This window comes from Elephas maximus, chromosome X, assembly GCF_024166365.1.
Source record: "Elephas maximus indicus isolate mEleMax1 chromosome X, mEleMax1 primary haplotype, whole genome shotgun sequence".
Classification (NCBI taxonomy): domain Eukaryota; kingdom Metazoa; phylum Chordata; class Mammalia; order Proboscidea; family Elephantidae; genus Elephas; species Elephas maximus.
Window position 1 is genome coordinate 57,247,641 of NC_064846.1, and position 23,995 is coordinate 57,271,635.

At 43.3% G+C, this 23,995-nt stretch overlaps 1 protein-coding gene across 1 annotated transcript; it reads left to right on the forward strand.

Moving 5' to 3' along the window:
• Window positions 1-10,434: 10,434 nt before the first annotated feature.
• On the forward strand, window positions 10,435-23,056 carry XKRX (XK related X-linked). The gene is made up of 3 exons (XM_049872869.1): window positions 10,435-11,940; window positions 15,018-15,286; window positions 20,787-23,056. Exons 1-3 carry the CDS (start codon window positions 11,606-11,608, stop codon window positions 21,530-21,532), a joined length of 1,350 nt encoding a protein of 449 aa, XP_049728826.1. The 5' UTR covers window positions 10,435-11,605; the 3' UTR covers window positions 21,533-23,056.
• Window positions 23,057-23,995: the final 939 nt, after the last annotated feature.

Below are 23,995 nucleotides of genomic sequence, written 5' to 3' on the forward strand. Positions count from 1 at the left end.
GGACTATATGAAGAAGAACGGGGCATCAGGACTGGAGGAAGACTTATTAACAACCTGCGTTATGCAGATGACACAACCTTGCTTGCTGAAATTGAAGAGCACTTGAAGCATTTACTAATGAAGATCAAAGACCACAGCCTTCAGTATGGATTGCACCTCAACATAAAGAAAACAAAAATCCTCACAACTGGACCAATGAGCAACATCATGATAAACGGAGAAAAGATAGAAGTTGTCAAGGATTTCATTTTACCTGGATCCACCAGTCAACACCCATGGAAGCAGCAAGCAGTCAAGAAATCAAAAGACGCATTGCATTGGGCAAATCTGCTGCAAATGACCTCTTTAAAGTGTTGAAGAGCAAAGATGTCACCCTGAAGACTAAGGTGCGTCTGACCCAAGCCATGGTATTTTCAGTTGCATCATATGCATGTGAAAGCTGGACAATGAATAAGGAAGGCAGAAGAGTTGACGCCTTTGAATTGTGGTTTTGGTGAAGAATATTGAAAATACCATGGACTGCCAAAAGAACGAACAAATCTGTCTTAGAAGTACAGCCAGAATGCTCCTTAGAGGCAAGGATGGCAAGACTGCGTCCTTACATACTTTGGACATGTTGTCAGGAGGGATCAGTTCCTGGAGGACATCATGCTTGGCAGAGTACAGGGTCAGCGGAAAAGAGGAAGACCCTCAACAAGGTGGATTGACACAGTGGCTGCAACAATGAGCTCAAGCATAACAACGATTGTGGGGATGGCTCAGGACCGGGCAGTGTTTCGTTCTGTTGTGCATAGGGTCGCTGTGAGTCGGAACCGACTCGATGGCACATAACAACATAACGACAAGTGCATATAAAAGTTATAATTACGCTATACTGTGGTCTATAGGGAAACCTTGGTGCTGTAGTGGTTAAGAGCTAAAGCTGCTAACCAAAAGGTCAGCAGTTCATATCCACTAGGCAGTCCTTGGAAACTCTGTGGGGCAGTTCTACTGAGTCCTATAGGGTTGCTATGAGTCAGAATAGACTCGATGGCAAAGGGTTTGATTTTTGGTTTGGTAGTCCATTTTTTTTTTAGTAGTCCATTAAATGTGCAATAGCATTATGTCCAAAAAAATGAACATACCTTTATTAAAAAATACTTCATTGCTAAAAAATGCTAGCCATCATCTGAGCCTTTAGTAAGTTGTAATGTTTTTGCTGGTAGAGGGTCTTGCTTCGATGTTGACGGCTGCTGACTGATCAGGGTGTTGGTTACTGAAGGTTGGGGTGGCTGTGGCAATTTCTTAAAAAAAAACAACAATGAGGTATGCTGCATAAATTGATTCTTCTTTTCATGAAAGATTTCTCTGTAGCATCCAATGCTGTTTGATAGTTTTCTACCCACAGTAGAACTTCTTTTGAAATTGGAGTCAATCCTCTCAAACCCTGCCACTATTTTATCCACTGTTTATGTAATATTCTAAATCCTTTGTTGTTATTTCAACAATGTTCTAAGCTTTTTCACCAGGAGTAGATTTCATCTCAAGAAACCATTTCTTTGCTCATTCATAAGAAGCAACTCCCCACCTGTTAAAGTTTTATCATGAGATGGCAGCAATTCAGTCACATCCTAATTCTGGTTCTCTTGTTATTTCCACCACATCTGCAGTTACTTCCTCTACTGAAGTCTTGAACCCCTCAAAGTCATCCATGAGGGTTGGAATCAGCTTCTTCCAAACTCATGTTAATGTTGACATTTTGACCTCCTCCCATAAATCACAAATGTTCTTAATGGTATTCTAGAATGGTGAATTCTTTCCAGAAGATTTTCAATTTACTTTGCCCAGATCCATCAGAGGAATCACTATCTATGGCTCATTATAGCATTATGAAATGTATTTCTTTTTTTTTTTTTAATTTTTATTGTGCTTTAAGTGAAAGTTTACAAATCAAGTCAGTCTCTCATACAAAAATTTATATACACCTTGCTATATACTCCTACTTGCTCTCCCTCTAATGGGTCAGCATAATCCTTCTCTCCACTCTCTATTTTCATGTCCATTCGGCCAGCCACTGACCGACCCCCTCTGCCCTCTCATCTCCCCTCCAGACAGGAGCTGCCCACATATTCTCATGTGTCTACTTAATCCAAGAAGCTCAGTCTTCACCAGTATCATTTTCTATCCCCTTGTCCAGTCCAGTCCCTGTCTGAAGAGTTGGCCTTGGGAATGGTTCCTGTCTTGGGCTAACAGAAGGTCTGGGGACCATGACCTCCGGGGTCCTTCTAGTCTCAGTCAGACCATTAAGCCTGGTCTTTTTACGAGAATTTGGGGTCTGCATCCCACTGCTTTCCTGATCCCTCAGGAGTTCTCTGTTGTGTTCCCTGCCAGGGCAGTCATCGGTTGTAGCTGGGCACCATCTAGTTCCTCGGGTCTCAGGCTGATGTAGTCTCTGGTTTGTGTGGCCCTTTCTGTCTCTTGGGCTCATAATTACCTTGTGTCCTTGGTTTTCTTCATTCTCCTTTGCTCCAGGTGGGTTGAGACCAAATGATGCATCTTAGATGGCTGCTTGCTAGCCCCAGATGCCACTCTTCAAAGTGGGATGCAGAATGTTTTCTTAATAGATTTTATTATGCCAATTGACCTAGATGTCCCCTGAAACCATGGTCCCCAAACCCCTGCCACTGCTACGCGGGCCTTCAAAGCGTTCAGTTTATTCAGGAAACTGCTTTTGGTTTCATCCAGTTGTGCTGACCTCTCCTTTATTGTGTGTTGTCTTTCCCTTCACCTAAAATAGTTCTTATCTACTATCTAATTAGTGAATACCCCTCTCCCACTCTCCCTCCCTCCCCCGTCTCGTAACCATCAAAGAACATTTTCTTCTCTGTTTAAACTATTTCTTTAGTTCTTATAATAGAGCTCTTATACAATATTTGTCTTTTTGCAACTGACTAATTTCACTCAGCATAATACCTTCCAGTTTCATCTGTGTTACGAGATGTTTCACGGATTCATTGTTGTTCTTAATCGTTGCATAGTATTCCATTGTGTGAATATACCATAATTTATTTATCCATTCATCTGTTGATGGGCACCTTGGTTGCTTCCAAGTGATTCTTACATGAATTTAAGTATTAGAACTACTGTGTAAGGAATGGCAAGTTGGAGAGATGGTCATGAGCCTTTTAATTTGGAGTGGTCTGTAAAATCAGTGATTAGAGCTAACAATTCCAGATACCATATAGTTACTTGATTTGAGAAGACATCCAAAACTGGGTTAGTTGCCTCCTATATGCTCCCATCCACCCCGTGCTTCTTCTGTCATAATCCTTATTTTGCTGTATTGTAATTGACTGTTTTTGTTTTTGCCCTGTACAATCTAGAGGGTTCTTAGTTGTGACCAACAGAAATGGATTGGTTAATTCAAGCCAAAAATGAATGTTTTCAAAGCATATTGAATAGTTTACATAGTCACCAGTTGGGCTGGAGAACCAGGCTCAGGGGTACATAGCCAACATCAGCTGCCACTGTTATTCCAGCACCACTGCTACCACCATCAGTGTGTTATAGGTCACGTTCTCTGAGAAGCAGATACCAAGATGCATTTAGACATGCAAGCGATTTATTGAGGGAAATTAATTTTCTGTGAGAGGAAATAGGAAAGGAACCAGAGGAGGCTGGGAGGGCTGTCAGACTTCAATGTTTGTCTGACTTCTGTGGATGAGAGAGCTAAAGAAGAAGGTTGAGTAGGGAGAATCTTAGACTAAATTACAATTCTAATAAAAATTCTGCCAGGCCAGTGGGGAGTCCTGGAACCAAAGTCACCCGTCATAATAGTCCTCTCTTGCCGAGGAATGGACCTGACTTAGTATACTTGCTGTGTTCAGTCATTGGCCAGGCACACTGTGGACTTAGAACAAAGCAGCAAACATTGGGGTAGATTCAGAGCACAGCAGCTGGGGCAAAGGTCAATTACACTCCCCATGTCTGGATAACTGAGAGAACATTCTCCTGCCTATCTCAATTGGGGAAGATTTTCTACTTCTTTGGGTTACCTGCTCCCAATTCGAGGTCCTGATGGGTTGTTGGATTGAGTGAGCCCGTCTTAGTTATCTAGTGCTGTATAACAGAAATACCACAAGTGGATGGCTTTAACAAACAGGAATTTATTTTCTCACAGTTTAGGGGACTAGAAGTCTAAATTCACATGCCTGCTCTAGAGGAAGGCCTTCTCTCTGTTGGCACTGGAGGAAAGTCCTCGTCTCTTTAGCTTCTGCTCCTGGGCGATCTTTATGTGACTTGGCATCTCTCTTCCCCCATCTCTGCTTCTCTTGCTTGCTTGTTTAATCTCTTTTATATCTTAAAAGAGATTGACTCAGTATATACCCCATACTAATCCTGTCTCATTAACATAACAAAGACAATCCATTCCCAAATGGGATTATAACCAAAGGCATAACCCAACCTCCAGTGCCGTCGAGTCGATTCCAACTCATAGCGTGCTCCTCGGAAACCAAAGGCATAAGGGGTTAGGATTTACAACACATGTTTTTTGGGGACACAAATTCAATCCATAACAGAGCCTAAGTCATAGATGCCTGTGTCCTTACTGCAAGGGGGACCCACCTCCTACTAAGATTCTTAAGCCTTTCCCCCAAAATGGAAGGCGTTCAGATGCTGGACAGTAACACCCCAGAAAAGGACAAATATCCACTACATAGTATGAACTCCTTGAGTGCAGACATCTTTGTCTTGCTCATTGCTATTATGAATATTTACAAATAGGTTCTTATTGAAATCATCGAGTGAATGTGGCCAGTTGGTGTTGAAATGATCTTATACACACAGACATAAAATCAATTTAGCCTTCAGGGAAATACAAATCAAAACCACAATGAGATCCCACTTCCTACTCCCTGAAAACCAGTTGATATGGAGTTGACTCTGACTCATGGTGACCCATGTGTATCAAGAGTAGAACCATGCTCCACAGGGTTTTCAATGGCTGATTTTTCAAAAGTAGTTCACCAAGCCTTTCTTCTAAGGCACCTCTGGGTAGACTCAAACCTCCAGCATTTCAATTAGCAGCCAAGTGTGTTAACTGTTTTCACCACCCAGTTATCATATGACCTACCAATTCCACTCCTATGTATATGCCCAAGAGAATTGAAAACATTCATGCAAAAATTTGTACATCGGTGTACAGCATTATTCATAATAACCAAAAAGTGGAAACAACTCAGGTGTCTATTAGCTGATGAATGGTGCAGTGTGTTGGATCATTTTTGTGTGGGCTTTCTTGCCATGGTCTTGTAACTCCCGCCAAATTATTGGGTGGGACTGTGCAAATAAGGCAATTGTGGCCTACCAAGGGGATCGGTCAGTTTTGCCATCCCACTAAGCTTAAAAGAGAGCCAAATCCAGAGCAGAGAGAGGACCTCACCACCACCAAGGAGAAAGGCCAAGAGTGGAATGCGTCCTTTGGACCAAGGATCCCTGCACTTAGAAGCTCCTGGAACCCAGAGAGAGAGAGAGAGAGCATTAACACTGAAGACGACGAGAAGCAGTGGCAGAAAAACGCCGGCAGGAGGCTGGCAAGAGATGGTGCAGTGGGCTTCCTAGCCCACGGATCGAGAAAGCTGAGTGCCTTCGGGCAGGAGGCTTGCTGGAGCTAGGCTTGCCGACCCACAGATCTAGAGCCGAGTGCCTTTTGGCCGAGGCTTACTGGTGGAGTGGGATGCCTTGGTGCACTTATCGGCAGAGCTAGAAGAGCTTTGTAACACTTGCCCAGGCAACGCAGAGGCCGAGGGGCCAGAGAGAGACATGCCTGTGGGGACGGCTGAGAAGAGGCTGTCCTGATGGAACAGCTGTACCCTGAATGTTCCTGTACCTAAATTGTAACTGTTACTTCCCTAATAAACCCCATAATTGTGAGTATGGTTGGTGAGTTCTGTGTGACCATTGCAATGAATTATTGAACCCAGCAGAGAAGTAGAGAGTGCTGCTGCCAGAGGGATGGTTGGTGTCAGAACTGGTAAAGATGGCAGAGAAAGGAAGCATGTTGGACCTCTGCGTCTTAGGAATCAGCCTTGTACTGTTAATCTTTATTCTCCTTCCCCTTGGTGAAGTTAGAGGAGGTCACACGCCACCGCCCCCATGCCATTTTTACAAATGGATAAACAAAATGTGGCATATCTATGCAATGGAATTTTATTCAGTCATAAAAAGGAATGAAGTACTGATACAAACTATAACATGGATTCCCCTTGAAAACATGCTCAGTGAAAGAAGCCAGACACAAAAAGTCACACTGTCTATGACTCCACTTATATGAAATGCCCAGAATAGACAAATCCATGGAGACATAAAGCAGATTGGTGGTTGCCTAGGGCTGGGGGCAGGAGATTGAGGGGGAAGAAACAAACCAAAACCAAACCCTCTGCCATCGAGTCGATTCCGACTCATAGCAACCCTACATACAGAGTAGAACTGTCCCATAGGGTTTCCAAGGAGTGCCTGGGGGATTCGAACTGCTGACCCTTTGGTTAGCAGCCATAGCGCTTAACCACTACACCACCAGGGTTTCCAAATGAGGGGGAGTGACTACTAATTGGTATGGGGTTTCTTTTTGGGGTGATGGCAATGCTCTGGAACTAGATAGTAGTGATGGCTGGTAACTTTTTGAATGTACTAAAAACTACCAAACTGTATTTTAAATGGATGAATTGTATGGTATGTGAATTATAGCTCGATAAAGCTATTAATTAAAAAAAATAAATAATATCCATGCCATCCTCCTTCCCTGTCCCTCCCCTTTACCAGGCAATGTAAGTTTGCCTAGCAACAGCCATCATCCCCAAATGCTATGCTGCATTTTTGTGATAGCACTTCTTTCCCTTCAAGGCTAATTTAGATGTTTATCAGATTTCTTGAAGAAAACTGCTAGGGGTGAGGGCTGGAGGGAACTCACTTGTTATATTTTGACTCCAGGCCAGATCCCACCTATTGTTGATACTGAGGGAGTGGCTCAAACCAGAACAGCAAAGTCTTTGTCCTTAGGGAGTTTACAGTGAAAAGAGAAAGCCCAGAGGACATGTGACTGATTTTGCCTTGGATATCTTTGAAGGATTCTAACAGCCCAAGAGGTTGGTAGGTGGTACAAACATTTTGGGCTTGACTGCTAACCTAAAGGTTGGCAGTTCATACCCACCCCACGGTACCATGGAAGAAAAGGCTTGGTGATCTGCTTCTGTTAAGCTTTCATCCAAGAAAACCCTGTGGAGCAGTTCTACACTGTCACATGGGGTCACCATGAGTTGGAACTGACTTAATGGCAACTAACAATAACAGCCCAAACTGAGCATTCTATAGAAGAAGGAAGCCATCCTTCCATCCTAGCTCTGATTCTCTGAGCCTTGCCCATTACCTCCCACCAACCAGTGTTCTTTGACTGGACTATCAGCCACTTGGTACACATCTTCTCTTTCCTTCTGCTCTTCTTCCCTTGTGGATGTCAGCCTTTTACAAATCAGCTCCTGGGAGGCTGATGAGTAGTTTTCCTCAGGCGGCAGTGATTTCGAAAGCTCAAACCTATCCTTGGTTCAGAGGGCCTCTGAATGCTGATAAAGATGTGGAGAGCTTTTACACCAAATGGCTTTTAGACCTGTTCTTTGTTCCTGCTGTGTTAGGGGTTGGAGGTAGGGTAGGTGAGGAGTCAGATTTTGGGTCTCCCTTTCCCGTAGAACTCTTGTGCTCCCAGAAAGGTAAACTGACCCTTGAATAACACTACCTAGCATTCAGAGGGCAGCCTAGGGGCGTCACTTCAGATGACCAGTCCTTGAGGGATCAGTGCTTTTAATGGGCAAGGGGTTCCCAGGGCCTCAGCAGTCTCATGACTGCCAACATTTCCAGCATCTCTAGTCCTAAGAAGAGGAAAGAGCTGAAGCCTAGACATTACCTGAGAGAGGAAAGAGTGCTGGATAGAACCAGGGCAAATTCTCAGTTAGCTTCTCCCAGCAGGGCAAAGGAACAGGGGAATAAGAGACCAGAGGATTTAATGACCCAAAGCGCCAGAGAGTCCCAGGTTGAAAACAGAGAATCTGGTGGTTAAGGAGGATCAGATGGCAGGAAATTTATAGCTCCATACCAGCCATGGGGGATCCAAAAAAAATATAACAGCAGGGGCTCTGCCCTCAAGGAGCTTATGATAATTTAATTGGGGAATAAAAGTTAATACACTTGAAACAATTTATAATTTGGAGCTAAATTGTTATATCATCAAACAACAACAAAATGCTGTAGGAACTCTGAGAAGGGACAGGTCATGTGGACTGGCATCCTCTGTTAGCTGAATGAGAATACATGTCCCAAAGGACTTTATGCCTCAGCTACACTAGCTATAGTTTTTAGAGGTGACTGTGTCTGAGTCTCGCATGGTTTCCTGGAGGAGGTATGGGGGAGGAAGCTTCATCTGCATCACCATTAACGAACTGAAAACCCAACTCACTGCGGTCAAGTCGAGAGTGGATTACCGACTCATAGCGATCCTATAGGACAGAATAGAACTGCCCCATAGAGCTTCCAAGGAGCGCCTGGTGAATTCAAACTGCCGACCCTTTGGTTAGCAGCCGTAGCTCTTAACCACTACGCCGCCAGGGTTTCCTCGCCATTAAGAGTAAACATTAATTGATCATCCCTCCTTCACAGAGAGGGCAAACACAGAAGAGTTGAAGGACCCGTATAAGAGAGCACGTGACAGTAGCACAAAGACAGAGAAAAGTGTGGGTTGGGAGGAGAGAGAAGGCTTCTTGGAAGAGGTAGTACTTGAGCTGCCCCTTGGTGGAAGGTTAAAAAAAAAAAAAACAGTTGCCATCAAGTCTACTCCAACTCATGGCGACCTCGTGTATGTGAGAGAAGAATTGTGCTCTATAGGGTTTTCATTGGCTGATTTTTTGGAAGCAGAACGTCAGGCCTTTCTTCCAAGGTGCTACTGGGTAGACTCAAACCTCCAGCCTTTTCACCACCCGGGGACTCCAAAGGAAGGTTAGGGTTTGAATTATTTGGGAAAAGGGTGGAAGGGGCTGTAAATGGCATTGACAAGACGTAGTGGTGGGAATGAGCAAGGCAAAGATGATAAGTGAGAAAACCTGGACTGGAAGCAAAGGGTGTGTGGTAGGGTAGCTGGGTAATAAAGGAGAGATAAGTAGTGTGGTGGTGGATTAGAGGGGGCCTTGGATGGCAGACAGAAGGAGTTGTTTTAGAACAAAAAAGGAAGGCATTGTAGATTTGTGTATTGGGGGAATAAGGAGGGCATGGGGAAGCAGGAGGAAAAACTTGAAAAAAGAAAAGAAAATGCTGGGATTCTACATTCTTCCTAGTTTTCACACTCCCATGTTAGGATGTCCAACCATCCCGGTTTGCTCGGGACATGTGGGAATAAATTGGTCAGCCTACCTAAGATCCACCTTGAGAACATGTTCCTAAAGCAGTCCCAAGAGGTTCTGCACCATATACTGGCGTTAGAGAGCCTGGTCCCAGTTTGAAGGCTCAAATCAATCAACACTTTGTGAAGTGTTCTCATCTCAATAGTCTTGACTTCCCTCTTGAAACTGAACAGAAGGACCAGCCTTCTAGTCCAGCTGCTAACACAGGTCTAGACCAATATGGGGAATCAGCTTCAGAAGGCAACAACCTTTAGAAATTGACTCTGTCCTGGAATCAGCCTTGGGGAAAGAAGGCAGCAGGTGCAGGAACCTTAACAAACAACACAGCAACAAGACAAGGCTTTCTTCAGGCCAACCCTCCTCCCCCAGCACTCATTTTGGTGGCTGCTACTTGGCCACTCCTCACATAGATTTCTTTTTACTGACTTCCTGCAGCAAAAGGCAACTGGCACAGGCTCTGCTACGTTTATACTATTACCAGGAGGCAGATGTTTTCTCTTTTTCTCTGGGGCTTAGAATTATGCAAATAAGGGCAGGAAAACAAAAGCTCAGTGAGCTGGGGGAGGGTTCCTCTTCAGAACCCAGGCAATTTTCAGATCTCTTTAAGACACCCCTTTCAGTTTTTACTAACAGCTCACTTGGCTTCTGGCCAGTCTATTTAGAATTTGGCACCTCTTTAGAACCTTTTTTTTTTCTTCAGAACATGCCAGCCAGAAACCTGAAAGTTCATTCAAAAGCCCTTATCCTGGCCTTACTTTGCAATTGGAGAATTCAAGGCATATAATATGAGCCTTATTGACCTTGAATCTTGACACACACACACATAAACACACATACCCCTCCTTCTATCGCCCCTCTTCTGTGCACAATCTTTCCTGGAAAAGAAACTCTATGACCCACTTGCCTCCCAGCCAACCCCCACCCCTCAGACGTAGCATCTGGAGGGCAATAGGACCTAGGGAAGTTGAACCATGTGGCCTAGGCAGACACACCTGCTTAACAGCGTGGGTTGAACCAGTGTGGGAGCCAGCTAGTTAGGAAGTTAGGGAGGGTGGGGTAGGAGTGGGAGCCTGCTGCTCTTGGGGAAGAGGAGCGCTGAGGTTCTCTCCAGGGTCAGGGGGTCGTGGTGAGAAGTGCTTCTGAGGAGTGGCCCAAGCCCCTTTTTGTCGCGCCTCTTTTCTTGGAGCATCCTTTGGTTGGCTGCCCTGGAACTGTCAGGCTGGTTTTGTTTGGCCCCAGCTGTCCCTGCCTTCTCGCCCAACCCTGCCATCCCGGTGCCTTAGTTCCTGAAGCGGCCTCTTGTGGCTGGAACCGCGGGCCAGGCAGGACCCCGGCAGCAGACGGTGCTCAACAGTTCGGGTTCATCTGCCCAGCCGGGTTTGCACCCCGCATGTTGTCACTCTCACTCACAAAGTTTCTCTGTGGAAAAGAAGCCTTGCCTAGATCCTGGAGCTCTCGAGCGCTCTGCCTCTCCCTTTCTGCGCTTGGGGACGCGGTTGTGGCACTGCTCCTGCCCCGGACCTGGCTGCTCGGGGGCGGGGCTTGGGGGAACTCGAGCAGCTTTAAGGATAGCCCTCGACTCCGCGTGGATCCTGAGTGAGCGCTGGCGACCTGGGAGCGAGCAAATAGCCGCAGCCTAGCTGGAGTCCCTCGGCACTGAACTGAATCCTCGGAGGGACGCTAACCCCGCACCCTCTTCTGCCCTGGCTCCGTTCTCGGCTTACTTGAGAGCGCACACTGGTCAGGACTCCTCGCGTGGAGGTGTTGAACGTCGGTGCCCCCACAGAGCGGCCACCCACCTGCCGTGGGGAGCTGCCGGGCGGGGGAGCTGTTTCCATGGTTCTTTCCCGCGTGCCTGGAATTGGCCTCCGGCCTGAGCGCTGGGATGCTTGCTTTTGCTTTGTCCAAGTTTCACAGCACGTATGTTGACGATTGGAATCCTGAGCCAATCAAGAGTCAAGCTCAGAGTGGTACTCCAGGGCTCTCTGTTCTAGACTCCAACAAGTCTAATTTGAGACTAGAAGAGAGGGGTCTCCTGCTCCGATCAGTCGATCTCCGTTCCAGAAGTGGACTTGACTGAGCTCTCCTCACTGACACTTGGGCTGCAGCAGCTACAGGGTGCTCTTGAGTGGAGGGGGGGCGTGTGCTCTGAAGACCAGACCCCAACACTCAGAACCTCGAGGATGGACAGAGTTTACGAAATTCCTGAGGAGCCAAATGTGGATCAGGTTTCACCTCTGGAGGAAAATGTCATCCGTGGGGCCAACCCGCGCTTCACCTTCCCATTTGGCATCCTCTTCTCCACATTTCTGTACTGTGGGGAGGCTGCATCTGCCTTGTATATGGTTAGAATTTATCGAAAGAATAATGAAACCTACTGGATGGCATACACCTTTTCCTTCTTTATGTTTTCATCCATTATGGTACAGTTGACTCTCATTTTTGTCCACAGAGATCTGGCTAAAGATAAGCCTCTGTCGTTGTTTATGCATCTAATCCTCTTGGGACCTGTTATGAGGTGAGCAACTTTTTAATCTCTTCCTGTACCCCCAGACTTTGCAGAGAAAGGTGAAGCTAATATTTACACGACTGATACTGTGCCTCTGATCTCATCGATTCTCCTATTCCCTCCCAGTCTTGGCTTTCCTGACTACCATCCAAAAAATCTTATCAGAAATCCCAGATTCCATCATGATGAACATGTGGCATCTATCTGTGTTCCAAACACGTGTGATACCATTGATAATACTTCATTAGACAGTGTTTGCTATCTGGATTTGGGTTGTGAAAACTGGTATGGGACTGACAGACTTTGCCACCACCGTCTGCACACAGGCCATAGCTGCAGAGTGTGTTATTTTTTTTTTTTAACTTGCCCTTTAGTTGGTCTGTAAATTGGATGAACATTCCTTCCTCTCTCTATCCCATCCCACCCCACGTTCAGTTTCTTTACCCTAAACTTCTTGCTCTGGTGCTACTGCCATTTTCATGTTTTCCAGAGTTATTTGACATTTGGAAAATATTTTAAGCCAGCTGTGGTAATTTGGTGCCCCAGTCTGTTGTAGTTCATTTTTCTCTGTCAGTTCAGCAGTCTCCTGTTTATCCGTGTATATCTTTCTTCAGTCAAAGTACATGGTTAGGGGGCAAAGAAAGACAGTTCATCTCTCCATCCTCCATCCAGATACATGTAATACGGATTCATATAATAGTATCAAGTCTTTCCATTCAGATTGACTTGAAGGAACTAGAATGTACTTTATCCTAGGGCGACAGGCATCTGTGTCAACAGTCTCATTTGGATGCTTTAGAGTTTTCAAAGGAGGGAGATGTTGCAAAACTTATGAGGTCAGGAGGGAGGAATGGACCATGTATGTCTTAATTAAAAGAAAGGCATAAACCTGAAGTCAGCTGAGGAATATGGGTCAGAGTGTTGATGTTGTAATTGCGATGGGAAGAGATTTCATCCTTAAAGAACTACAGTTTGTGAAATGGATTAAGGATGGAATTCCCCCCTTTAAAAGATTATCAACATATTTTTAAACAGGGTGGAATTTATTAGGTTTCATCAGAGAAAATGTAGATATCAATGGAAACAGTGACCTGGAATTCAGGATATGTAGAGTCTAGTTATCTCTCTGTCATTCACTAGTTGGGTGACGTTGGTGAAATTTCTTAGATGCCTGGGTCTCAGTTCCTGCATCTGTAAAATAAATGGGTTGGGCTAGACCACTGGCCTCAAACTCGAGCACTTACAGGGGCCAGGCAGGTATCATAAATGAGAGAAGCAGACCAAGTGTAAGGAAAACAGTAGCTTCATGTGTGATGATACATGAAAACTACGGCAAGTCCCAGTGTCAGGGAAATGATGGGGAGTAGTGAGTACTGTACAATCTGGAGATCTGTCTAAAGGAGGCAGCGGCCCTATAGCTCCAGCCTAATGCTTCCATTTTGGGTCCAGTATTGCCACATCCCCAAACTTTTCAGGAGAATCCCCCAAAACAGCCTTTTATATGAAATGTCATGATTGTAAATTTTGGCACCCGATTAATTAAAACAAACACTATATGGGCCAAACCACATTTGTGGGTCAGCTGTGACTCAGCTGGCCTATATGTAACCTTTGAGTTAGTTGGTCTTAAGGTCCTTTCCAGTTCCAAATCTTTGAAGTTAAGCTGTAAAAGGAAGACTTCATTTTGAACTTGGAACCAAGAAATTTAGAGGTGTCACTAGAGGAGCAAGGCACTTAACAAACCATTCCTCTTTCCCTTTTCAAATGCAGTACCCTGAGTTATATGATCAAGTGTTCTCAAGAAGCAAAATCCAGCAAGGACCGACCACCCCAGCCCCCCCACCCCCCCGTTTTGACCTGTCTTGTTTGCTTTGTGACCTCCCAAGCCATCTTTGATTGGGCTGTCTGAATGGAGTGTTGAGTACTGTATTTCATTTTTGTGATTCAGCTTCCACTGAAAATGATGGGGAAGCATTTATCACCTCAGTCAGCTAACCTCACAGCAGGGAAAAAATCATTAAAAACTCATACATTAAACCCTTGATAGGCTTATTTTCAAGGCCAGTTATTTTGTAGGTAGGTAGGAACTTGATGGATGCTATCAGGCACATGAAGGTGTTTGGAGTGCCTGGCTCCCTTATATGAAATGTGAATGTACTTCTGAAAATGAAAATTTGCTCTAATTTACTGAAACTTATAAGAAAGGCAGACATTTTCCATTCATTTCTGAGTGAGCGCGGGAGGTGGTAACTCAGGTGTTCCAAAATAAGATGTTGTCGTTGCTTCTTTTCTATTCACCACATCAGAACCGCTAAGAACTTCTGATTTGTATGGGGGAGATGGGAGGGGTACAGCAGGAAATGTAGCCTTTTCGCTGTTTCAAGGATGGTAGGGTCTCGTAAGGATGTTGTCTCTTTGTAAAGAAAGAATCAAGTTTAAAAATCTCTTGTCCTCAAAAAAGCCAAGAGGCATAAAAAGCCACCTTTAGAGAGACCTTTTGAGATTCCCTAGATATGTGGTACATTTGGTTCTGGGTTGTCAAGTCATTAAGTACCCTTGCTGCTAAATGGCTTTTCTGTGGATATGTGAGTTTTTTTCCTACTCCCCTACCCCTGCACTGAAGACTTTTTGGCTGAGACAGTTATAGTTGTGGGCTCTGTTTTGAAAAAGCAGAACTTGAAAAACCTCGATTCTGGAACTGAATGCTTTGAATAAGAAACACTTTACCTCAGGACCCGAGGTGTTACAAAAACCAGGGCCTTTCAGTACCTTTATCATTCTGTCTCAACCGCAGAACACAGTGTTTACTTAATGCCTTTTTGCTTCAGGGCACTTTCTGTCACAGTCCTGAAAGAAGTACTGCTGAAATGGCGTTCTTGTAGATGACTAACAGACCAAAATAGGATTTAGATTCAAACGACGTGTAGAAGGCACTATCAACCCTTTGACTCATGAGAAATGTGCAGGACAGGAGAGTAGGAATGGCAAAAAGTAGCACAACTTCCCCGAGTTATTTTTTCCCCTCACTACAATCTCCCTTCCCAAGACAGCTTCAGTTAAGTTCCCATGATGCTTTACTTCTGCAGATGTTTGGAGGCCATGATTAAGTACCTCACACTGTGGAAGAAAGAGGGGCAAGAGGAGCCCTATGTCAGCCTCACCCGAAAGAAGATGCTAATAAATGGCGAGGAGGTGCTGATAGAATGGGAGGTGGGCCACTCCATCCGGACTCTGGCTATGCACCGCAATGCCTACAAGCGTATGTCACAGATCCAAGCCTTCCTGGGCTCAGTGCCCCAGCTGACCTATCAGCTCTATGTCACTCTGATCTCTGCAGAGGTCCCCCTGGGTAGAGGTGAGTGGGGGTCAGGTGAGGGGAGGGCTCCACTCAAATCAAGAGTCTTAGAAGTCTAGACTGGAGCTGTTCAATACACTGGCCACTAGCTTCATATGGCTATTTAAATTAAAATTAAATACAATTTAAAACTCACTTCCTCATTCACACTAGCCACATTTCAAGTGCTGGATAGCTACATGTGGCTACCCAAGTGGCTACTATATTGGACAGCACAGATATAGAACATTTTCTTCATCACAGAAAGTTCTATTGGACAGTGCTGGAAGATAGTTAAAGAACTTTGGGGAGTCAGATATTTCAGGCTTGTCAGGTTTCTTAAGCTGGGGTAAGCAAGACTAAAAATGCCACAAATAAACCTTCTGTGGGCCCAGAAGAAGCTAGTATTACCAGCAGTCAGTAGGCTGTTTTCCCTTGCCCCAAGTGTTTGAATTATGCTGAGTTAGAGTTTTTTGTTTGTTTAGGGATGGAAGTCTTTAAGTAAGAGATTACCAAATATTACTGAGTATCAGAATTATGTGATAAGCTTCTTTGAAAATTTAAATTCCCTCCACAGACCTCAATCAATCCCAGGGTGTGGGGAGGCCAGGAATCTGATTTTTTTTTAAGTACCCCAGTTGATTCTGATTAGTCATATTTGGGGACCACTGATTTAATCGCTCCTCCCAGAAGAAAGGCCTGGTAATCTACTTCCGAAAGATCAGCCATTAAAAACCCTATTGAGCACAGCTCTACTCTGACACACATGGGGTGACCATGGGTCGGAACTGACTCAAAGGCAACAGGTTTTTTTCCCCCCCAACTCCATGGGAGAGGGGAGAAAAAAAAATGAATACTGATGAGGGTCATGCCTGGTCCCAGTTCTGACCTTCTCTGTGATCCTTGGAGGAAGTTACCAAAGTATTCCCTGCCTTAATTTTCTACTTGTAAAAGAGGAATCCTGAGATGAATAAGACTTCTAGCCCAGGATGAAATGTGAGTCAATGTTTTCAAAGTGGAGATAAAGTATTGTTAATGAGTTTTAACAGCATGAGATTAGCTGCATCTGCTTGGGCTGCAGCTGGTACAGATGTGGGTACAGCTTTGGACCCTTTCTTTATTAGGTGTTGATCCTGCTGGGTAAAGCACCATACCTCAAATAAATGTAAGGAGGAAATCTGCCCTTTTTTTCTCTACTAAGAATTGTTCATGAAATTTGATTGGTCTTGAAGCTTTTCACATACTCAGAATTGACCATAGTTTGAGGAGAAAGTCTCTGGAAATGATGGTCTTTTTCCTCCCGAGAATTTTGAGGGCCATCAAATCACCTGATTGAAAGATGTATACATCACAAAAGTAATAACATGCAGAAACTAATTGACCTGCAGGAAATTGTGTATGCACAGAAAATATCTAGAAAGATATGCAAGAAACTATTTACTTCCGGGGAGTGGGATTGAGAAGTCAGCAGACTTTTACTTTTTACTTTTTTTATATACATGCCATACACGTATTCAGTGTATATACATTCTGTGTATATCCTTCCAGACTTCCTTTTACTGTGTAAATATAGACATACGTACAACATATATGTGTGTATGCAGTTTTGCCCCCCAAATTGACTGCGTTAAACATTCTGTTCAGCAACATGTCTTTTTCAAAGGTATGCCAGTATATCTTTCTTCAGTGCTTATTTATATATTCATATAAAAAACCCATTGTCAGCTAGGCAATTCTGACTCTTAGTGACCCTGTAGGACAGATTAGAACTGCTCCATAGAATTTCCAAGGAGTGCCTGGTGGATTTGAACTGCCGACCTTTTGGTTAGCAGCCGAGACCTTAACCACTGCGCCAGCATATATAATATATAATAATATATATATATATATAAAATAGGTATTTTCCTTATATGAATCGGATCATTCTTAGTTCCCTAATTTTCTGTTGGTAGGATTAGTTTGTTTCTAATTTTTCACACACAAAACGTTTATTTGTAATTATAAGCTGTGCTACAGTGAATATCTTTGTAAATATCTGTGAACTTGAATGAGACTTTGTAGGATAAATTCTTAGTAAAATTGCTGAGTGAAAGGATATGCATATGTTGAATTTTGATAGACACTGCCAAATAACTTCCCCAAAAGGTTTTGTGAGTCTATACTCCCACCAACGGTGTGTGAATGTGCCTGTTTTCCCATACCTTAAGCTAAATATTATTTAGTTGTGTAATTGTAAAATAACTGGTTGTTTTAATTTGCTTTCTTTAATTATGAGTGGAGCTGAGCATCTTTTCATGTTTGGGCATTGTGTGGGTCCTGTGAGTTGCTTGCTTATGCATTTTACTCACTTTTCCCAGTGAGTTGTTTGTCTTTTTATTGATTTCTAGGAACTATTTACTTATTTTGGATATTTATCCTTTCTGTGTTGTGGATGAGTGTGTATGTATACATTTGTATTATGTTTGGTATATATATATATACACACACACATAACATACACATATATTTTAAATGTGTGTATACATGGAACCCTGGTGGCACAGTGGTTAAGACCTTAGCTGCTAACCAAAAGGTTGGCAGTTTGAATCCACCAGCTGCTACTTGGAAACTCAGTGGGGCAGTTCTTCTCTGTCCTATAGGGTCGCTATGAGTTAGAATCAACTCGACAGCAATGGTTTTGTTTTTTGTATACATGTTATACATGTGACACATGACACACTTGTGTAACACACCATACATAATATAGTATCTTCTAAAATTCTGAAGTATTAAATTTTTATGTAGTCAAATTCTTTATTGCTTTTAGGTCTTGTGCCTTTCTTACAAGGGCCTTTCACAACTCATATATGGTAGAGCAATTTACCCCATCTTATGAATAGTTTAATTTCTAAGATCGGTTTATAAATTCCCCTACCAAAAAACAAAACAAAGCAAAATAACAACAAAAGAAAAAGAATTTCATCAAGCTGATTGCAATTACATTAAATTTACATTATTTTAGAGGGAATTTACATCTTTATAATATCAGTTTCATATTGGAAGATGATAAATCCTTCCATTTTGTTAGATAGTTTTAATGTACTTCAGTAAAATCGCATAGTTTTCTTGCTGTTGGTTTTGTACATTTTTGCATAGCTTATTTCTAAGTGTTCTATCAGTTTTTAAGTCATCTGATTTTCTAAGTGCCAGGTTAGTACCCAGGTAAAGGAAATGGACCTACTACATCTTTGGAAATAGGGGAGGGTGATGATGATGATGATGATAAAAAAAAAAACAAACCCAGTGCTGTCGAGTCCATTCCGACTCCGTAACGATGATGATGATAGCAGATAGAATTTACTGTGTTCCGAGCATTGCTCTAAGCCCTTTACCTGTAATTACCTCATTTAATCTTCACAACAACCATATGAGATAAATACTGTAATTATCCCCATTTTACAAATGAGGAAACAGAGGCACTGAGAGGTTAAGTAAATCCTCCAAGGTCTCATAAGTAGTAGGTGGTTAAGATTGGATTAGAACCCAGGACGTCTGCCACCAGAGTGTGTTTCCAACTGTATCACTGTACAAAGGATGTATAGGAAGCTTTTTCCAAGGCCATGTTTTCAATTCCTTAGTGGTTTCTCCTATTAAAAACTTTCTGGCAATACTATATCTTTTAAAGTTTGGAAAACAACCCTTTGGTGTATTTTTCCTCATTTTTACCCACCCTCCTATCTTCTCTTTGCTATCCTTTTTCTAATCCCTTTTTTTCTCAGAGGCCATTTCGATCAGTATGAACGACCAAATTCACTAGCAGTGTATGGTCTCTTATGGTGTGAGTATACCCTATTTGTAGGGAGACCAATGGAAGGTGTTTTTACATTTATTGGAAACATCAAGCTTTCTTCCTGTTATTATACTACTGTTAATAAATGGGAGCCTAGTGGCGCAGTGCTTAAGAACTATGGCGAACTATGGCTGCTGACCAAAAGGATGGCAGCTCGAATCCACCAGCCACTCCTTGGAAACTCTATAGGGCAGTTCTACTCCGTCCTATAGGGTTTCGCTATGAGTCGGAATCGACTTAACAGCAACAGGTATTACTGAGTTCCGCTTCAAGAGAAGGCATTGACACTCTGACATTCCCAACTCCACATGAAACATCAGCTCTTGAGGACGGGACTGAGAGTAGTTTATAAAGCCACAAGTAGCGGCTTTAAGAGAGTTTCCATTCCAGTCATTGAAGAGTCCAACACTACTTACAGGTAGAAAAAAAAAAACCTCAGAAACAAAGCTGTGGTTCCTTTTGGGTTTCCTTGGGGAAGCTGTTCTTTCAGTTTAAATTGACTTCTACTTGTTCTGGTTACCGTGGATCCAGTCTTTTTATGGGAACAGAAAGCTCTGGGTTTTCTTTTGGATAAGCACACCTCAGGCCTTGCGCTGTCCTTGAGGGCACCATATTTTTTCTCAGTAATTGGTATCCTTTGAAATAAAGGAGGCAAAAGAACCGGCCACCTCTGTTTTCTACAGTTAAGGCTTAATATAGTAAGTTAGAAATCATCCTGATCCTTTAGGTCCTCTAACATATAGTGGAATGGATGTCATGGGCTAGGAAATGAGTTTTGTTTGTTTTTTTTTAAACCACTGCTGGAAGTCCAAGGATCCCTAAAGTATTCCAAAGCATGGGGGTGGTGAATTGACATTGCTGATGATAAATATTGGCAACTCTACAGTATCTCAGTGAATTGGGAAACCAAGGCACATAGATATTCCATGACTTTCACAAGATCCCACACAGCTGAACCAAGGGCTTCAGATCCTAGCTATTTTATGCTGCCTCTCTAAATTCAGAACTCTTCATTCCGCAAACATTTTCGAGCACCTACTATGTTCCAGGCAGTGTATCTGGGGATACAGCAGTGAACAAAATAGACATGGTCCCTTCTGCCCTCATGGAATTTCCAGTACACGTTTTGATACATATCACTGGAGTGAAGGATTCTAGAAGCACGCACAAAGAAGATGAGTTTGTTGAAGAAGATATACGTGAAAGAAGGGGCTTCTATTAGCAAGGGCATTTTCTGTGAGTCTCCTAAGACTGGATTTTTTTCAGATAGGGTTCTTTCTGCCTCCTTCAATGTTTGTTCAGAAGCCTGTTTGATCACATAAAAGCTGTATTATCTATTCATATGTGCTCTTCTTGTGTTAGTGACATCTCAATGTTAGTTCTAAGACTGATTCTTTTTAAAAAGTTCATTTTGTATTTTTATATGATTATTAAAGTATTACATTGTATATTCATCATGGGAAATTTAGAAAGTAGAAAAAAGGATAACACTGGTTTAAAACCCTATTACAAAAAAGATGTATGGGGCTGTTTTCATTTTCTTTCTGTGCATGTAATTTGTTTGCATAGCTGTGATCGTACTGAGGTCCTCGAGTCTTACCTATCATCTCTGTGGACCTCTGGGTTTAAGAACAGCCTTCATTACCACCATTGACTGCCTGTTTTTTTGTTTCTTTTTTTTTCTTCTTACAGCTGTGCTAATGGTCTTTTCCCTGATATCTGTCACCTATGGGGCTACCCTCTGCAATATGTTGGCTATCCAGATCAAGTACGATGAATACAAGATTCGCCTTGGGCCACTGGAAGTCCTCTGCATCACCATCTGGAGGTCATTGGAGATCACTTCCCGCCTAGTGATTCTGGTGCTCTTCTCGGCCACCTTGAAATTGAAGGCTGTACCCTTTTTATTACTGAACTTCCTGATCATCCTCTTTGAGCCTTGGGTTAAGTTCTGGAGGAGTGGTGCCCAGATGCCCAGTAACATTGAGAAAAATTTCAGCCGGGTAGGCACCCTGGTGGTGCTGATTTCAGTCACTGTCCTCTATGCTGGCATCAACTTCTCTTGCTGGTCAGCCATGCAGCTGAGGTTGGCAGACAGGGAACTTATTGACAAGGGTCAGAACTGGGGACATATGGGCCTACACTATAGTGTGAGGTTGGTGGAGAATGTGATAATGGTTTTGGTTTTTAAGTTCTTTGGAGTGAAAGTATTACTGAATTACTGTCATTCCCTAATTGCCTTGCAGCTCATTATTGCTTATCTAATTTCCATTGGCTTCATGCTCCTTTTCTTCCAGTACTTGCATCCATTGCGCTCACTCTTCACCCACAATGTAGTGGACTACCTCCACTGTGTCTGCTGCCACCGACCCCCTCAGGGCAGGCCTGAGAGCTTGGAGCCATCTTTTGAGCCTGAAGCAAGGCAAAGCATTGTCTGATTCTACTCTTCTGGGTATTTGGGGGTGGGTTGGGGGCTTCTAGGAACAGCTGTAAAATCTAAGGGAAGAATAAGGTTCATGGGTGAGTACCCACCAGGATATTTTCTTGAGTTTCCTGGTAAGCCCATCAGAGGAAAAAATAGCCTCCAAGTAAGTTTTATCTCCTTAAGACTGCTATGCTTGGTCATAATGAATATCCACTATATAGTTGGAGGCATCAGAGATACTGTTCACCACATCCCTGCAACCCCCTTCAGCTGTCTGGCTGCCCTGTGGAATAATTATCTGCAAGCACCTTAGACTCACTATAACTTTCCAGCTCTACTCATTTGCTTGAGACATTACTGAACTTTTCCGGCCTGAGCTGAAGGCCCAGAATCCCACCAGAATACATCCTGACTGATTAGAGGGTGTGACAGCTTACCAGCTGTGGGAACCTCACAGGGGCCGGTCTGACTCATGTGGAACCGGCAACTGTGAGAGTGTCTGGGCCCTTTTAATTCCAAAGAGAAGCTCTGCTAAGAGGATGGCCCCCATTATTAAAAGAGCTTCTCCCCAAATGAGTTAACTCTCCAATACGATTTTAGCAGTGGTCATTCAGCAAGGACCTCTCCTTTCTGTGGCCCTTTATAGGCACACTCTGGGGTGGGAGTGCTGAATAGGATTCCTTCAGGGCAGAAGCCAGAATGACTCTTTTCTCAGGGACCTGCATGAGCCTCCAGCTGGTCGAGTGGAGTGGTGGGGTGAAATCTCTCACTTAGTGCCTCAACAACAGGGATTCCCTCCAACTCAGCTTTTGTTGTGCTCTTGATATTTTACTACTTGATGTGGATCTCAGAGAAGCTGAACCATAATTGCAAGCATTTCTAACGTGTGGGAGAAATGAAGACTGCCTTGTATCTGCTACTGTCTTCAGTATTTTATTGTGTGTGTGTGTGTGTTTTAGGGGAGAGAGAAAGTAAAAATGGTTGGGTCATCGCCTTCATGTTGTTTGGGTTTAGAATGGGTGGCTAATACTCTCAGATATAATAAATGAAGAGGAGGGAGATCAGCCCACATTAAATCACATTGATTCTGGCTTCTGCCTACAGGATTTTACTTTCTAACAAGGAGCCTATGTTTGTCAACCCTCTGCTCATTCAATCACACATTCCCAGTGAATGAATGTAGGTCTCCCTTTCCCATGTATCTTGATGTTCAGCTTTCATATTAGCAATGCATTTTGATGGGAATATCAACTGGATTCTTTTAAGATAACGAAGGGATCGAACTTACTATGGCCACTGCCTGTTGGGACCGAGGGTCTCAGCCTTTACCTAATGCTTGTCCTTCACAGAATGGGCAAGTGAGAAGAACTCCGAGTAGCATGCTCCATTTGTGGCCACCACAATGCTGCAAGAAATTGTGACCAAGCTGACGTGGGCTTCCCACCCCATCCAGCTTTTTTTTAAATATATATAATTTATTTTATTTTTTGTTGTTGAGAATACATACAGCAGAACATATACCAATTCGATGATTTCTACATGTACAATTCAGTGACATTGATTATATTCTTAAAGTGGTGCAACCATTCTCACCCTCCTTTTCTGAATGTTTCCTCCCCCGTCAACATAGACTCACTGCCCCTAAGTTTCCTGTCTACTCTTTCAAGTTGCTGTTGTCAGTTTGATCCCATAGAGCTAGATCTTGAAAGAGCATAATGCTCAAGACAGACATTATTTACTAGTTAAGCTAAACTATTGTTTGGTTTTAAGAAGACTTCAGGAGATATTTTTGGTTTAAGGATTAAAGATTATCTCAGGGCTATAGTTTTGGGGGTTCATCCAGTCTCCCTGGCTCCAGGAAACCTGGATCCTATGAGAATTTGAAATCTACTCCCATCCAGTTTTACTCTCAGGATGACGCTAAGAATTGATCTTTCTCCGTTTCCCCCTCTCTTATCCAGTGTCAGTACACTATGTTGGGGGAACACTCTCTTCGAAGTAGAAGGGTTGTTGGCCAAGTTTGTCCTATTTCCTGGCATGTCTAGTGCGGTTTTCCCATCCTCAGCCACTGTTTGGGGCCTAAAGGATTGGATACTTAATTTGGGGGAGAATGATGTGACTTGCTTTGGAGAAGGGGAGATTTCTTTTCTCAACCCTAGCTCCCTCATTCCATTTTTCATGATGAAGAAGAGACTTAGGTTGTTGTCATAAAATGCCCACACTGTTGTGTTCTGACTGTATTATTCAAGGTGAATTTGAAAAAATAATCTATTAGAACAAATTGCCTCTTTGGAATTCAAGCAAGAATTTCTCCCCAATGGTCAACATGACCTCAATTAAGAGCAGGAGCAGTGTAGAACTATAATTATGTCCATAAAAGCCATGTGACTCAGCTACTTAAGGGGCGAGTGCTATGGAAACATAGAGGGAAAGAGAGACACTAACTGAAGCAGGCAGGCTAATTAGAGCTAGAGTA